This window comes from Dendrobates tinctorius, unplaced genomic scaffold (genome assembly GCF_039654945.1).
Source record: "Dendrobates tinctorius isolate UK_male_01 unplaced genomic scaffold, ASM3965494v1 ptg000029l, whole genome shotgun sequence".
Lineage (NCBI taxonomy): Eukaryota > Metazoa > Chordata > Amphibia > Anura > Dendrobatidae > Dendrobates > Dendrobates tinctorius.
The window spans coordinates 6,883,288-6,900,951 of NW_027361697.1; the positions used below are offsets into that span (position 1 = coordinate 6,883,288).

General features: G+C 41.8%; 1 protein-coding gene across 1 annotated transcript in view; it reads right to left on the reverse strand.

Annotated features, from left to right (window-relative positions):
• The window catches only part of CACNA1E (calcium voltage-gated channel subunit alpha1 E), an 817,054-nt gene that overhangs the window by 107,216 nt on the left and 692,174 nt on the right, over positions 1-17,664 (reverse strand). Inside the window, exons 9-13 of the mRNA XM_073571345.1 lie at positions 13,634-13,737; positions 2,862-2,977; positions 1,057-1,110; positions 782-871; positions 478-687 (exon numbers count right to left, since the gene is read on the reverse strand). Coding sequence (XP_073427446.1) covers positions 478-687; positions 782-871; positions 1,057-1,110; positions 2,862-2,977; positions 13,634-13,737 — 574 coding nt within the window. The remainder of the gene's footprint in view (positions 1-477; positions 688-781; positions 872-1,056; positions 1,111-2,861; positions 2,978-13,633; positions 13,738-17,664) is intronic.

Below are 17,664 nucleotides of genomic sequence, written 5' to 3' on the forward strand. Positions count from 1 at the left end.
GACTTTCACATTATTGAGATGGGAGATGACAGTTAGTGCTCATAGAGTTCTATGGAGAGAGGAGGAGCTAGAAGCAGACGTGGATATTCTACTGAAATGACATTTACACTTTCTCAGTCGTCACCAAATACAAATTTTACAAAGTGAAAAATTAGCCCTGGCAGGGAAAGAAGCAGATTTCTCTGATAAGATATATTACAAAATTGCTCATTTTCATGTGTACTATTGATTTATGAAATAAAACTTAAAATGATAGATACTGTTTAAATATTAACAAATCAGACAGGATCATATATCCCCAGCACATTTGTTAGAATAATGATAAAGAGGACAGATCCTTTAATGTGCAACATTATTTTTACAATGTTATGTGAGCACAATATTTCTTTAAAGAAAAGCTATGAATCAATACTTTCCTGATTATACATTTTTAATATCTGCATCTCACTTCAGGAAGCAAAACGTAATAAAACTTACATAGAATATTGGAGAGCCAGTGTGCCTGGTCATGGTGAACAATGGCCACGCAGGCAGTGTTGAGCGCTACCACTCCTAAGACCATCCAATAGAAAACCGGAGACTTGATCATATGGCGTATGGATATTCGTAGTAATCTTTCTTTATGACGAAAATAAGATGCACCGTCCATTTTGTTACTTTTAATACTACCTCTTGCAAGAGGGGTGCCTGCAATGGGGACATATTGAGGATGATGTTACGGCACATACGGTCCAGTCTGTAGAATACACATTATAACACGTCACTAAGAATCTGCACCCACCGACAGAAGATATGTCAACACAACGGTCTTCATTTGTGTCCCGGTTCATAGCTTCTGTTCTGCTTCGTTTAATTGTTGCTCTCCTGAGAACTGTAGACAAAATATGGAGAATTTCATCCTCTCCCCCCGATGCTCAAAGAACCAGATTATAGCACACAAAGGACAGTTCAGTAGGGTTTATCTTATAGGGAGCAGCACAAACATACAAGTTGGACAAGATCCAAGGGAAATAAAACTATAAAGGGCTTAAAGGTGTGAGAAATCAATGATCTTACCTTCTAAAGCTGAAGTTCCAGAATTTTTATTCTCTTCTGCTAACATAACTTCCTCTGAATGAAGAGAAACATACAGATAAATGTGACAACTTGAATTCTAAGCTGACCATTATCAGAAGTGAAGACATGAACTACAACATTGCTTGAATATTGGATAAAGAATGGTCCGAGAGGAGGTCTGGGCTTATGATATTGATGGTCTATCTGTAGGACAGGTCATCAATCAGATCAGTGGCAATCCAACACCCAGGATCCCCATTAACAGCTGCACACATACCCAACTACAGATTCCATTGGACTTTATCCTTCTCTCTCCATCCTCCAGACAGATCTCTCGCATCTGGGCAGGGTCTCCAGAAAGATCTCTCGCATTTGGTCAGGTTCTCCAGGCAGATCTCTCGCATCTGGGCAGGTTCTCCAGACAGATCTCTCTCAACTTGGCAGGTTGCTCTAATGGCAATTCAGTCTCACCCCTAGCATTTTCTTCTGCAGGTGATCTTCCTAATGACAGCTTAGCTTCTTGGCCTTGACCCCCCCCATAAATGTAGCCTTGGTCTGCGTGAAGTGCCCGTCAGCACTTTAGATGGCAAAATTGCACTTCGCTCTTGGAGACAGACCTCAATCTTTAGCATCTTCAGGTCTCCTCCTGAGGCTCCTCCTGCTCTCATTAAAGGGGGCACTGCTTCCTCCAGAAGGGATAGTCACAGTGGCAAAATATTTTCTGTAACCTGGGGTGGATGATGTGCCCCACCTTTAGTTGCATTCTCTTTGAGGTAGTGTAGATCCTAACCGCTGAATTGGCACCCTGCCACTCGCCCAAAATGGTGGGACATCTGCCTGTAAAACACCTCAGCCATATTGATGGCTTCACCTTCATGGTAACCTCACCAGCACACACTCCACCTAATCTCATTAAATATTATACCCTACAACCCTGGGACAGCTAGGGCATGGCACATATGAACTTCTCTCATTGGCTCCGAACTAGTGATTGCACGTACCCCCAAATGCACACATCACACCATAAGTGTACAGAAATAAACGTGTTTCCAAAAACACACACATGAAATCCACCTGATATGGAACAAGGATCCAATGAGACAAACAAACATAACTCTGGTTGGGGGGGATAAGACATTCTCTCTTGCAAGACCGTTAATGGGAAAAAGCTGCATCATTTTCATCTCTCTTACATGACACTTGCCTGTAGACTTATCTATAAAAGCAAGTTGTAGCAATAATTTTTTTGATATTTTGCAGTATTCAGTGCAGAATAAATGGTCTAATGTGCTAAAATCCAAATATATAATGTGTTCATGCCATCTTTAAAACTGCCTTAAAAATGGTGGGATTAAAGAGATTTCCTCCCTTGCCCTCGGCTTTCTGCTTGCCTGGGTGCTTCTGATTGATTGACAGCTCGTACCAGTGGCGTCTTTGCGACTCTAGCCCAAACTGTGTGCTCTCCAATCCTATTTCCATAAGGTCAACTTTATAGCAGTGATTACAAGCTCTATAGGAAAGCTGTGCTCCTTGCCTAGGAGACCGGCCACCACCGCTAGGCTGCAGCGGCGGTTGGTAATCTAGGCAACGAGCAGTAAACTATAAAATTATAAATAATAAATGAAAACAGAGAGGAATTTTAGTAATGTGGAGACAGCCCCTTTAATCTGGTAGATGAAAGATTTCACTCATTGTATATAAAATAGGAAAGGTTTCTACTGTGGTTCCACGAATTGAAATGTTCCTAAATAGGACTATTAAAAAGGCAAGTTTTGACATAAGGATTTTTGCAGTGTTTCACTTACCAGCTTTATCTATCCAAGCCCGATATCCGTTCAGTTCCCTCTCAATCTGCTGCTGCCTGCGCAACTTCATGAAGGCCCGTCGGTTCTCCACACGTTCTCTTTCTTTGGCAAATTCACTGCAATTTGATGAGAAAAAATTGTTTTTTTGGCTCCAAAACTACATAAATGTTACGTAAAGGTTTGAGAAAAGCTCTGGTTGGCCTCATCTACTGTAGCTCTCGAAGGATGGCTTGGGCAAACGTGTAAACCTCACAACAAGACATGCTGGGGGGGTCATATGGAATAAGGACCGATCATCACACCTGAATCGTGAGGAAGCAGGAACAAGCTCTGTTGCTTCCATTGGGGAAATCAGGAGACCCTCATACACATTACAGTAATGTCAATTTAGACAGAACCTTCTACTTTAATGTGTATTCGGATCTCTGGACTTTCCCCCAACTGATGATGCAGAGGGAGAACAAATATTGGAGATGATGAATATCTACACATAAAACTTTTGTTACAGTGAGAGATCAGATTACCGCAACCCCCACTGAAAACACATGCATGCTCAGGGAACCTGACCATGCATGTATAAGTTGGACATAGTTGTTGGTCAAACAAGTGTTTAGATGATCACTTTATAAGTTTAAAGTACACCCAAAGAGTTGGAGAGAAATCACATTTTGCTTCTTCATGGCACATCACACCTACACATGGCGTTGCCATAAACTTCTCGATTAAGAGTCAGTTATAAGTGGTCATAAAGGAGCGCTTAGGAAGCAACCCATGGGCAGACAAGGATGTCAGGTCTCCACCGCAGCCCCAGACGAAAACCTCCAATGGAGGATAGGAGCAATGAGAAAATGGAAAATGGTCTTAGAAGCGCAGGAAAGAGACTCAGACGAGGGATGGGTTTAAACCACATCGCGTTTTGATGGAGGATCTGTCTTCAAACATCCACCTGATGAAGACGGATCCTCCGTCGAAACGCATTGTGGTTTAAACCCATCTCTTGTCTGAGTCTTTTTCCTGCGCTCCTAAGACCGTTTTCCATTTTCTCATAAACTTCTCGATTATCTGTTTAAAGAAACATTTTTTATTTTCTTGATATTTTGCAAAATGAGCGCGTCAGACACTGTGATCCATCATGTTGTGATCCATCCTGCTGATCTATGATCTTGGAGTTAGCAGACAGTAGCCCACAGATCTTTGCATTGTGGGAACCCAAAATAATATTTTGGGGAATGCAGGATCAAGTAATTTCCAGACATATAATATATCCAGAGATTTACCTAAAAATACTGGCATTGCACTGCACTAAGTATAATAAATACATATTCAATATCACTGCCATAGAAAAACGCTGCAGTGAACATTTCCCTCAATCACAAATGAATCTGCATTTGCCCAGAGCTTTTTGACACTTTATCAGCCCCTATGCACTGGAATACTCCGAATATTGAGGACGAAACACAACTAAGGAATACATTTTTGATATGACGCTACAATCCCTATGGGCACTGCAGATATTCAAGCGTGCGAACCAATGTCTAGTTAGTACTAACCCATTAGACCCAAGTCCTCCTTCCCCCCACCCAAAACTAGCATTGTAGCACAAACAATAAGCTGTTTACACGTTCTGGAACTTTTGCTGTTGCCATGGAAACCAAGTGAAATGCGTAAAAACTGGGAAAAGCAAATTCTAGATGCACGGGCTCCGATCAGTACACCACTAGTCACACGGACAGAACAATAAAGCTGTATCAAAACAACAGGCAAATAATGCCCAGAGATAATGGAAGATATCTATAGTTAGAAAGACTATCAGTGAATATAAAGAAAGGAGTGCACACATTTCCTACAAATAATGGTGGTCAACATCTTCTTGTTCATTAATGTCCTTCTCTGATGAATTCATTATCTACATTTTCATTAATATTGATTTGGCTCACAAACTGATTTTGTTGAAAAAGTTTCATGGACCTGCGATCTCCAGGCGAATATGAGAGCTGTACTGCTACCAACTGATTATAGATCCATTGATGATTTACTGACTGTAGACTGGATGCACCAGTGACTGGGTCCACTGCCAGGACTACTGCTACAACCTATTCTATGGCTGCCCATCTCAAGCCCTCATACACATTAGATGGCGGTCAGTCGAATGATGCTTTGGCTAATTGTTTGGCCGGCAGTCATCTGGGGTGTCTCCATCATACCCAGGAGTACTCGTTCAGCCGATTGCTCCAGTATGGTCTATGGAAGAGCAACAGACAAATAACCATCTCTGCCGGTGGCCTATCTCTGAGAAACAAGGAGTTTGGCAGTCCAAAATCAGACATAGCCAATCTAGATCTCCTTCGATGATCATTTGGTCAACGCCCTCATACACATTAGGATGTCTGCTGAATCTGTCAATATTGGTGGGTTTGAACGTCATTAGTCTAATGTGTATAGGGTCCGTAAGACTCTTGTGCTCAATTAATCCAACCTCAACTGCAGAGTGTATCTCTTCCAGTCCCATCCTGACTTCTCTTCCTACCCCTCTGCCATCCCCTTCACTGGCTACCCATAGTCCAGAGAATCTAGTTCAATACAAGGACTTACAAGGGAGCCCATAAGTTACCCCCTTCCTGGTTCGTCTCTGACCAAATCTCCCATCATCTGCCCACACATAAACTTTACTCCTCACAGAACCATCTCCACAATTTCTTCATCGCATGACCCATTCTCTGGAACTCACTTTCAACTCAGTTAACAGACTACCTTGCACCTTGCATACAGTCAATGGAACCAAAAACTCCAGCACTCCAGAAATTAATTGAGCAAGTCATTGGTCCCTGATATGTGCCTTAAAAGAACTTGTCCACCCTTAGGCCACATTCACATGTTCAGTATTTGGTCACTACTTTTCTTCAGTATTTGTAAGTGAAAACCAGGAGTGGAACAGTCAGAGGAAAAGTATAATAAAAAAAAAACCTCAACACTTCTGCATTTTTAACCCACTCCTGGTTTTGGCTTCCAAATACTGATTGAAAATACTGACTAAATACTGAACGTGTGAACATGGCCTTACAGACAATTTTTTTTATTTTAATACATGTAATTGATTCTAAAATCTAGTCTTCCTATTTTGAATTCATGAAAAATTTGGCATCATTTGCCTGTCTGTCTGTTAATGGCTATATATGAGTTAAAGGAAATCTGTAAGCAAGTTTTTGCTACTTCATCTAAGAGCAGCGTAATGTAGGCAAAGAGAAGCTGAATCCAATGATGTATCATTTAATTTACTGGGTACAGCAGTTCTGACACAGAGTTTTTAGATTTAGAATTAAGCAGAGCTGAGAAAGCTAACCCCGCCCACACTAGGCTCTCAAGAGGCAGTGAGGTGCTTATCACAAGGGGAGGAGGCATTGCCAGACTAATGTAGTCCAGCAATGTTAATCTCTTAGAGATAAATCATTCACAGTTGGCGAACAACAGCACACACTGTGACAAGTAACTGTCATGATCCAGGTTGGATATGACAGGTTTTGAATAAGTAACCTTTTTTTTCCTTTGAGCTGGTTGCTTGGAGTTGGTTTTGCCCCCCAGTGGCCATTAGGGTTATTACACAGTGGTGTCTTTTGTTCTAGTTTGCCCCCGGTGGTGGTTAGTGTTATTGCACATGATAATGAAGCAGGTGTGATTCCTTGGGTCCTGCCTATAAAGGTGTAGCAGGTGGTTTCACTCACTGTTGGTGTGATTGGTCTTTTCCAACCATCCTTGGGGAAGGAAGGAGCTTGGTGGGAGAAGAGTCCCGGGCAGCTCAGTCAGAATCCTGGAGTGTCAGCTATGGTGTCAGCGAGGAGTTCTTGCAAAGCTTGGAGGAGTGGCAGCTATGGTGTCAGTGTGGAGTTCTTGCAAAGCTTGGTGGAGTGGCAGCTATGGTGTCAGCGAGGAGTTCTTACAAAGCTTGGTGAAGTGGCAGCTATGGTGAAAGCTGCAATCAGATGCTGGACTCTGTTGCTGGAAGAGAGCTGCACTCAGATGCTGGACTCTGTTGCTGGAAAGCTGCACTCGGATGCTGGACTGTGTTGCTGGAAAGCTGCACTCAGATGCGGGACTCTGTTGCTGGAAAGCTGCACTCAGGTGTTGGATCCGGTTGGAGGAAAAGATGCACTCAGGTCTCGGACTCTGTTGCTGGGAGCATTTACAACAGAGCAATGCTAAGTGGTGTCTCCCTGTTTGTCACTTTCCTCAATGTGTGGTTTAGTGCAGTGGTGGGATTAGTTTCTGCACCATCCACTTCACTAGTAAGAGATTGGTTCAGGGCGAGCTAGGGATTTCAGATATCCTGATCGGCGCCCGGTGCGTAACCTGCCTAGGGATCGTTAGGAGTGTAGAGACACTGACTCAGGGGAGTGCAGGAGGTCTCCACATCCCCGTTCCCTATCATAAGGCCACCATTGTTATTGTTTTCCTGGTTTTCCCCTTTATTCTGAAATTCGCCCAGCTGGAGACGGTGTATCCAGACATACGTGTACTACTGAAATTCGCCTGCTGGAGGCAGTGTATCCGGCTGCACGTTCTATTATTTAAACTCGCCCTGCTGGAGGCGGTGTATCCAGGGTCACGCGTGTCATATAAATTCGCCCTGCTGGAGGCGGTGTGTCCAGTCACACGTGACCATGACAGTAACACATCCTTGAATTCTGTGATTCAGCCTCTAACTCCTGCTGTCTTCAGATTATATAGCAAAAACTTTCTGACAGATTCTCTCTAACTGAGAATCCATCAGTTAGCACACTATGATGGTCTGACATGGAGTTTGTAACGCTTTTATCTGTCTATTTCGCAGCTGCTCTTAGCTGATTTATGCTCACATACCACATCAAAGTTAAATTTGCAGAAAAACAAAGAGCCTGGAAAAACTAAGGCCTCTTTCACACTTCAGTTTTTTGCATCAGTCAAGATCCGCCAAAAGGAGGGATGGCGGATCCGTTTTAGTACTGATGCCAACTGGCACCCGTCCGTTTTTTTGACGGATCCGACAAATGAAGATTTTTAAAGGAATCGCAGCCTGGAAAAGGAGAGAGAGAGAGAGAGAGACTGGAGGATCCGGATCCGCCACAGAAAAAAAACGTTGCAAGCTTCGTTTTGAAATCTTTGAGGATGGTGACGGACAGGAACTTTTGGCGGATCCGCAAAAAAAACGGGTGCAACGGACGGCAATCCGTCACAATCCACCAATAATGGAAGTCAATGGGGAAAAAAACGGATCCTCAAAAGAAAAATTGCGGATCCGTTTTTTTCAAAACCTGGCGGATTGTGACTGATTGTAAAAAACTGAAGTGTGAAAATGGCCTAAGCGATGCAAAAATTGTAATGAAACCCAATTAAAAAAATATAAGTTTTAACCCTAAATACAAAAATATTCAGAATTGAGAGTCCTTAGTGGTTGATACCTTTTAATGGCTAACTGAAAAGATGGTAACACATTGCAAGCTTTCGAGACTACTCAGGTCTCTTCATCAGGCAAAGACTAATACAAAATCTGAAGAGTCGCATATTTATGCACAATACAGCATAGAAAAAATGCAAAAGATGAGACAAGTGACGTGAAGCAGAATTATGATTATGGGAGAGGGAGAAACATAAATATTTGACCAGTTCATAGATAAGGAGTCCGGATGTTTTATTGTCCTCTGATTGGGTTCCATTAATGAGTTGTGATGCCCCACAACACATTAGGAGACCCCAATCAGAGAACAATAAAACATCCGGACTCCTTATTTATGAACTGGTCCAATATTTATGTTTCTCCCTCTCCCATAATCATAAATCTGCTTCACGTCAAATGTCTCATCTATTGCATTTTTTCAGTGCTGTATTGTGCATAAATATGCGACTCTTCAGATTTTGTATTAGTCTATGCCTGATGAAGAGACCTGAGTAGTCTCGAAAGCTTGCAATGTGTTACCATCTTTTCAGTTAGCCATTAAAAGGTATCAACCACTAAGGACTCTCAATTCTGAATATTTTTCTATCTACTGGCTAACACGGTACAAAGATATACATCTTTCCTGTAACCCTAAATACATGCATTTATTTACAAAGATGTTTGTACAATGATATTACTGAGGTTAGTTCTAAGTGTTGGAGGCCTGAGGACAAGGAGGAGGAGGAGAGCATGGTCAGTCGTCCTCTTGATGAGGACACTGAAGTCTTTTTAAAAACCTTCTAGCGTTTGGAAAATTTCCTGAGCTGCTTCTCGGATAGCCTAATGTCAGTACCTGATCAAGGTGCTGAAACACGTTGCATGCAATAACGCATCTTTCTTGATTCCTCGCCTCCTTACTATTACTCACCATTTGACATGCATTTTTTATACCATTTCTTATTCATTGTCTTGTTGTCATGGCTAGCACAGGTTTCCTATACTTGCCAACACAAGGACAATTCTGAAAAGTGGGCTATTTAAGAGGTATTCCTGCACTCTTAGGAGCATTTTTGGGTGGCACTGCAATTGCAGAAGGGAGTTAAATGTCTCAGATTTTGCTTTCTGAAAGCTGGCAAATATCTCCACCTAGTAAAGGATAGTAGGCTATAAAGGGAGGGAAAATTACAGACACTTTTTAGTGCAAAACAAGAAGTATTTTCTGTGCCACTCGATAACTCATCGACAGTCACTTATAATAATATATGCATTGCACATGTCTCACCAGTCGGTGGACGAATTGTCCTCAGGACTGTGCTGAATGTATCTATGGTTATTAGGATGCTCTGGTAATGATACGCAGATGATACACAGCCACTGGTTCCCTCAGACAACAGTCTCCTTCAGACTCAACATCCTTTATAGCCCATTTTCCTATGAGTGACCCATTGAAGGGATCAAGAGTCACACAACAGATTTTTGGGCTCCACATTTCCTTAGACAATAAACTTAGCCAGAGCGTAGGTGCAAATGATCGTTTTCTCTTAAAAAAACTGTCCTATTATTCTGGTTAGGTTTTGATCAGAGTTTGATTGGAGTGCCATCAGTTTCTCTCGGAGGTGGAGAGAAAAAAATAGTTTCTCCATCATCTCCATTCTGCCAGAAAATTGGACTGCACTCGTATGTCATCCAATTGTGCTCTGATGTTTTACATGAACCCACAGCACTGCTGATTTTGAGGCGACATTCGACTCAAAATCGGACACATCTCTGATTTTTTCCTTGGGAGACTCGGTAAAAAGAAAAGAACTGGACATGTGCACAGACCCAAAGAATATCATGAGTACAAATGCTACATGTGAAAACCAGGGATAGCACTTGTCCGACACAATAGGTAGTGTTGTAAGGGTGGAAAGGATGACGTAACACCCCTCTGAAGACCCATATTTTTGTATTGTGTGCAAATTGTATTTTATTACATGTTTTATCCTCCTGAAGTTTGCAGTTCCTATTAGGGGAGACCGGGTTAAATGTAGGGCCGGCCCATAGATGGGGAAGAGTAATGGGGGACTAGTGTGTGGGCTCCTGGTTTTAGGAGTTAGTTGTAAGTTGAGAGAAAACTGGAGCTAAAGAAAATGCACCCTTAGGTGTGTGGAAGTAACAGACCAGCAAGTGAGGAAGTTATTCAGCAAGCAATTCTACAGTCGTGTCAATTTTGCTTGTAGCAGGCAAATTGGGGGCACCTAGGTAAGAAGATACTTAAAGCAAGTAGCAGTGTTAGCCACACCTGGAGTTCTATAGTGAAAGAATATGGGGTCAGCCAGGTGTTTAAAGGTGCGGATTTAGTTCTCAGCCGAATTCTCCCCTTACAATGTGCATGAGGCCTATCACCACACTCAACTCTTTTTTGGCAAACACTCTGGAAACTGAAAGATCCACCTATAAACAGATCAATTATATGGGAGAAGATGCATCTGACACAGGAATGAATGTAGGTGACCAGGACCAAAGGGCAAATCGGTCTCAATTCTCTCTCTGGCTTTGCCGAGCACCTATTTTGCCAGTGCATCTTCCATTCACAACGCGTATGATATTCTCAAAAAGACAATACATATTAAACCATAGTGCTGGGTTCACATAGCGTTTACAAAGCCCGTTCAACGCATAGCGTTGACGGGCTGCATTAGCGCTATAGCATAACGCGATATGCATTATGCTATACCGCTAGCGCTGATGCTTCATCTGTGCTAGCGGTGACGGAGCCTCAGACGCTGCAGGCCGCGTCCGAGGCTCCGTCAGTGAATAACGGCACGTCGCGAAGTATGCCGCTTTACGGCATAAGTCACGATGCGCCACATAATGGGGGTCTATGGCAGCGTTAACGGACTGCAATACACCGCGTTATACCGCGGTGTAACGCAGTCCGTTTAACAGACTGCCATAACGCAGTGTGACCCCAGCCTAAAAGAACAAACATGGCAAGTTCTTAGAATGTGTTATAACCTCTAGCACATAAGAGTTAGACATTAAAAATATCAACCACTGAGGACTCTCAATTCTAAATATTCTTCCACACATAAGAGTAACATTAAATTAAAGCACCATAAAATTACCACCTTATTATAGCAAACAATACAGGTTTTTTTTTTTTTTTACATATTTGTCAATTTAATTATCCTTCCAATTTAAAAATTTGCATATGCTGCGAACCAGCCCCCCCGCTTGCACTATGAAGCATGGCATGCTGCTATTGAGAAATAGACCCGGTTTGGTGCAGACACACACACAGTGATAAGGGGCTAACACATGGATAAGCCTACTCCTCAACCTACACACGTTCAGTGAACTGTCTAGGCTTACAACTCAACTCAACAGGATCTCTCGAAATAAAAATCTATCACACCAGAAGTAATGTATTTAGTTTATTTTTTGGCGATTTATAACTGGGATTGTTATATATTTATTTATTATGCTTAAAAACTTTTTTTTTTACCTTAAATTACTGAGCTCAATTATTTAAAAATACTGTGCTATTATGTAACGCTGGGTTTTTATAATGCAAAGTAGCCAGGTCACTTAGAGATGCAAACACTCAGTATAATGATACATGCTTAGGATTGAGTGGGATACTGCAGAATGGAAGCTGTAAAGTTGGTATCAAAGGACAAGCAATGGAATATTTTGCTGGTTTATTGATATTTTATTTTCAATAAAGGGAACTGAAATTAGATGACACATTGGCTATAGAAACTAGTGTAGATTAATGAGGTCATCTACTAAACCAGAGCAACATTTACACAATGCAAACTTAAAGAGAATCTGTCAACCCCCGGGACGTATATAACCTATTAATATGGGCATACAGGTAATAGATGTTATACTAGTCCAACCTGTATGTATCAGGCTCCTGACAGCGCCAGCGTGCAGCCTCCGCTGAGCAGGGACTCACCCGTACTGTAGGGGCCCCGGTGACAGGAATAGCCGGAAAGTACAGATGCACAGGACCTGAACTCTGAAACTTTAGCAAGCAGGCACAGGACCTACGGTCATGTGACAGCAAGGGGGCGGGGCTTAGCGTCCTGCTTGCAGAGATGGTAGAAAACTCAGAGTTGGGCAAAACGGAGGTCATACACAGTACGGACAAACGAGGTACAGAATCGTGAGTCAGAGAATAGTCAGGTGTAGCAGAGGGTCACACACGGGATGGAGGCAGAAGCACCAGAGGAGCGATCACAGGGAGGTCAGGACAAAGCCAGGGGTCATACACAGGACGGACATACAAGTACAAAATCAGAATCCAAGAGATGTAAACCGAGACCAAACCAGATCATACACCAAACAATCGTACCAGGACAGGTGAGAGCACAAACGGAGCAGGGTTGGGCACACTCAAACTAGGAGTATAAATGACAGGGGAGGGTCCTCACCTGATGCTATAAAAACCCTCCGCAGACCCAGAAGGAGGCACTACCAATTAACCCCAGCCCAGCATTCTGAATAAACCATGACAGTATGCCCATTATTATCAGTCTTGTTGTTGAGAAATTGTATTTTCTTTCCTTACAGGCTTCGGGACATACGGTGCCTGGAAGAAATCCACCCCTCCCATCAGCATCACACACGCCCTGTGACGCGTAATGGTGGCTCCTGTATACCGCACATGCACCCTGCAATAGCTGGATTATACAGTACCTATTCCGCCCTTTTATAGGCATTGGCTTCAGCACTCTTCTGCACACACGGTGCTCATGGTGATCCCATTATAGTCACACCAGTTCATCTGACCGCTCACAACAAAATGTGGGAACGCAGCTTCAATCATCGGTGGTGACCTCCCATGTTTTTCAGTGTGGATAGTTGCAATCATGGCACCATTCAGGGTTAAAATCACATATCGCAGAGATGGATTATGGCATGGGACAGTATGGCTTATCTTCATGTTGGACAGGTGAGGGATATGGTTGTTTATTATCTTTGATTTCTTTACAGGTGACAAGGGCTTCAATGGATTGGGCGTAATGTGAGTATAACTGTGTTTTTTCTTTTAAAATAAATGTGCAAAACAGGGTGTTTTGTATTATTTCAAATAAAGGATTTTATTCTTGCTGTGTGCTTATTTACAATCTTCCTATGGGGATAGTAATGAGGGCGTCTTATTATTTTATTAAAGCCTGGTGATAGCAGATTCTATGTTAGAATGGATTAATTCAGACTACACACATTCTAGGTTTTCCTGGCTAAACTTAATTATATAAGTGTACCTTACAATATAAAACTTTATTTGATAATCTCAAATGCTTTGTTTCCATGTGGATATGTGCTTAAAGTAATTTTTCCAAAGCATAATTTACTAAGTGTTTAGACTTACCCAGACAGGACACCAAGAACTAGATTCAGGACAAAGAAGGACCCAATAATAATTAGAGGAATGAAATACAGCCAATTCCAAGTGGGTCCTAAGGCATCATTGGTCTATAATGTAAAGAAAAAATATAAGATAAGTCAATATGTGTAGACAATATCTGTGAAAGATTAAGATTAAGACTTGATTAGGAGCTCTCTATATGACAGCAGAGGTGGTATTTTAGTGTGGTCCCGCTTGCTTCAACAATTCAGCTACTGGGGCTACATTTTGCATGATTTGTCTTACACACTTGAAGGTCTTTGCACCTTAAAGGGGTTTTTTAGAGATGGACGGACCCAAACAGTACTACACCTACTGTTCGGGCATGGACACCGAACACAGACTTCACCAGGAAGGCTATGTTACTGTTTGGGTTCAGCCCCCCCCCGAACACTGGGTGTTTCTCACGCTGTCATGTGCATGAAAGCACGGCAAACACTGTCAATTCTCCCGGTGAACTCTATGAGCTCAGGGATGCACCGGGAGACATTTTCTCATTGTGTTTGCGGTAATCTCACCAAAGGTCGCTGCAGTTCAGAGGCATGGCTGGGAACAAAGCATTTGTGACCTTGAAGATATCACCGACTCACCGCTAGTCACAGATACTGGGCTCGCTGCAGCTCATTCCCCAGTAGTTCTCAGTCTGGACGGTGGCATCTTGGCACTGGTCCAGGTTGAAAATTTTTATCCCCAGTCATGGATTGTGGCACGTGACAACGACGGAGAGGTGAGGGATAAGGTTCTTTTTTTATTTTTCTTTTATTACAGGAGATGATGGCTTCAGTGGAATGGGTGATAGTTGAGTATAACTCTGTGTTTATTTTTAACAAATCATCTCTAGAGGTTTTCAGTATCTTAAGGAAACAGGCAACAATGAGGAAACAGTATAAAAAAGAACAGTATTTGACTCTCCAGTTTAGTCTTCAACTCCAATAGTCCCTAATGCTTTTTGCGTACTACCTGTAGTGACTTTCCATGTAACTGCTGCTATCAGTAGCATCAGCAGTCATGCATCTCACATGCAACCATCACCACTGTGGCCAGTGATTATCTGGAGTTGTCACGTGCACATGGATGACTTGTCATCCTTCTCTTGGCTAGCTTTCTTATAGTACTCAAAGTCCCCTTTAATATTTTAGCTTTTAAAAAAAAAAAAAATGCATATACAAAACAAATTTTCAATACACTACTCTATTTTATGGTTAGACAGTTGAAAACGCACACATGCACATGACGTGCCGGTGGTCCAACCATGAAATGGGGTATGACTGACATCACTTATACAATCTACTTCATGGTAGGACTGCTAGCATGCATGAGATTTTGGGGGGAACTAGTCTGAGGGAAAGGCACATCTTGCCAGACCAGTCCTGGTTCATTTACATATGACAAGATGCTGAATAAAAGAGTTTTTATAAAACACAGAAATGTTTGACTGTAACTTCAAAAGATTTATTATATCTGCCTTATCTGCATATAAACTATAATGGCAGTTTCCAACACTTTAAAGTTGGACAGGTTCTCTTTAACCCAATCTCCATCCTACTGCTGAGATCTCACGCTGCTCAGAACAAGCTGCAGTTGTCAATCACTTGGTGGGGGAAGAATGAATACATTTGAACTCATGAGCTTTCATACTCTATATCTGGACTCATAAAATGCTCATCTTAATATCAGGATTGTATAGCCATTGGGGCATGGATTTTCAAAGTAAATACACCAGTCTCATCAGGTCTAAGAGATCTAATTAATAACCTATGCAGCATGTGTTGGAAAATCTGGTGACAGATGTGCATTGTATGGCTCTTTATTCTCCTGCCATTCTGAACATATGCCTCTACAAATTTACATGTGTGATTGGACCATGTGTATATAGATTGAACATATCTACAAATACAAAATGCAAAACTGTTACACCATTAATGATATCAGAATCTTTTAAAAACTTAAAACTTCAGACTGCTAAAATAATTAACCAGCCTGCAGGATTACAGGAGGAAAGAGGGAAAGTTCACATTAATTAACGGTTAATTCAAATGTCGCTGAGCGCTTTAGGATCCTTTTACATTTGAAGACATTAGCATTTATGTTTAGACCAAGCATTAAGAGTATGTGTCGGCTTATATTATAAGAACTGTCTACTGCAGTTACAGGTCTGTACTTCAGTATCCAAAGCGGCATGAGTCCCCTTTATTTATGTAAAGTGTGTACTGACCAAAACTCTCCCCACCAATCAGGACAGCGATTGACAGGCGACTATGCTCTGAAGTCCTAAATGTAGGCATAGCAGCCCGGATAGGTGATAAATGCTATGCTGGTGGGGATCTGACCACAGAGACTACACCCAAAGACACAATGTTGGACCTGCTGTACTTGTCTTCTTCATTTCTGGTGGCACAGTGCATGCTTAAGAGGGTATTCTCAAGTTTGAAACTTATCCTCTTTCCAGCGGATAAGGGATAAATTTCCGAATGATGGGCTTCCGACCGCCGTAGCGCCCAGTGATCCCAAGAACTTGGATGCCGAAGAACCCTGTCTGAATTGAGCGGTGATCGATTACTGCTCCATTCAGGCTTAGTGAAAGTGGTGGAGACTGACAAAAGTTGTGCTCAGCTGATGTTCGGCACTCCAATTAATATAAAGGAGCGGCAGTACAAATGATCGATCTCCCATTCATTCAGCCAGGGTTTTTCAGTGCTTCAGTACTTGGGATCTCTGGAGTGCTTGGCAGTCACACCCCTAGAGATCATAAAGTTATCCTTATTCATTTGATAGGGGATAACTATCAAACTCAAGAATAACCCTCTAAAGGCATCCTACAGAGAAGGTTGTCAATTAATATGCCGGGGAGTGGTTACTGCGCACTCACTGTATAGTCAGCAGTAACTGTTAGGTTATGTTCCCACAATGAGTTCAGTGAGTTTTTGGTGCTGCGTGTTTTCATGGTGCAAAAATCAGCAGCATCTTATAGTTTCAGCAAAGTGGATGGGATTTATAGAAATCTCATGCCCAATGCGTTTCTTTTTCGTACGCAGCGTAAACTGACCTCCGGTATGTGTTTCAAATCTGGAACATGTCAACGTACGCTGAGAATTATGTGTGGATTTTCCCCACAGAATTTCACTGGATGCGGAAAATCCAGAATGAAAACACGCATATGAACTAGAAAAAAAGGGCAATTTGATCAAATGGTTTAGTGGAACAAGACAGGTGAGGACGCCAAGACACTGAGGTTTAAACGTGTGAAAATCACAAAAATAAATGGGTTTCACATCCTGCTATACATGCTTTTTTTCACTAAGAATGCAGCAAAACCTGATACATGCATTTTTTGCTGCTTTCTTTTTAACTTACTCATTGCTTTCTATGGGTTAAAAAAAAACTTTGAAAGAAGTGACATGCTGCCATTTTCAAAAACGCACCATTTTCCAATTCAGCCAGGAAAAAAAAAATATATGTGTGCGCGTGAGATTTCTGAAATCTCATAGCTTTTGCTGGTACTGTAAAAAGCAGCTTTCAGTTTGCATAAAAAACACTACAAAAACGCAATATATTTATATAGCCGCATAAAACCAACCCTAAACCTAATCTAATCCCCAACATCCTTTACTCCTTTAGAATATTTGATCCCAAACAGATACAGAGCTTTAAAAAATAAAATTAACGAGTCAAATCTCAATTTTACCCTTGGAAAAAACAGATTGCTTCACTCTAAGAACAAAAAAAAACTGTAGTATTTTGGAATAAATGGCATTCATATCAAAACTCTATAATTTTCATTTAATCCAACCCCTTTAATGAATGCCTTTAGTCTACACATAGTTAGCATTTATACCCCATATTACCACTATTCTTAAATTTGCCTTTTCTCTGCGCATATATCCAAGGTCTGAACAGGTCTTCTTATCCCCTCCCTTCACTCCTTATACCCGTCTTGTCTTCTGGCCTCCCTTCCCTCTTTCTCATCCTCATTGTTTTTTTTTGTCTTTTTTTAA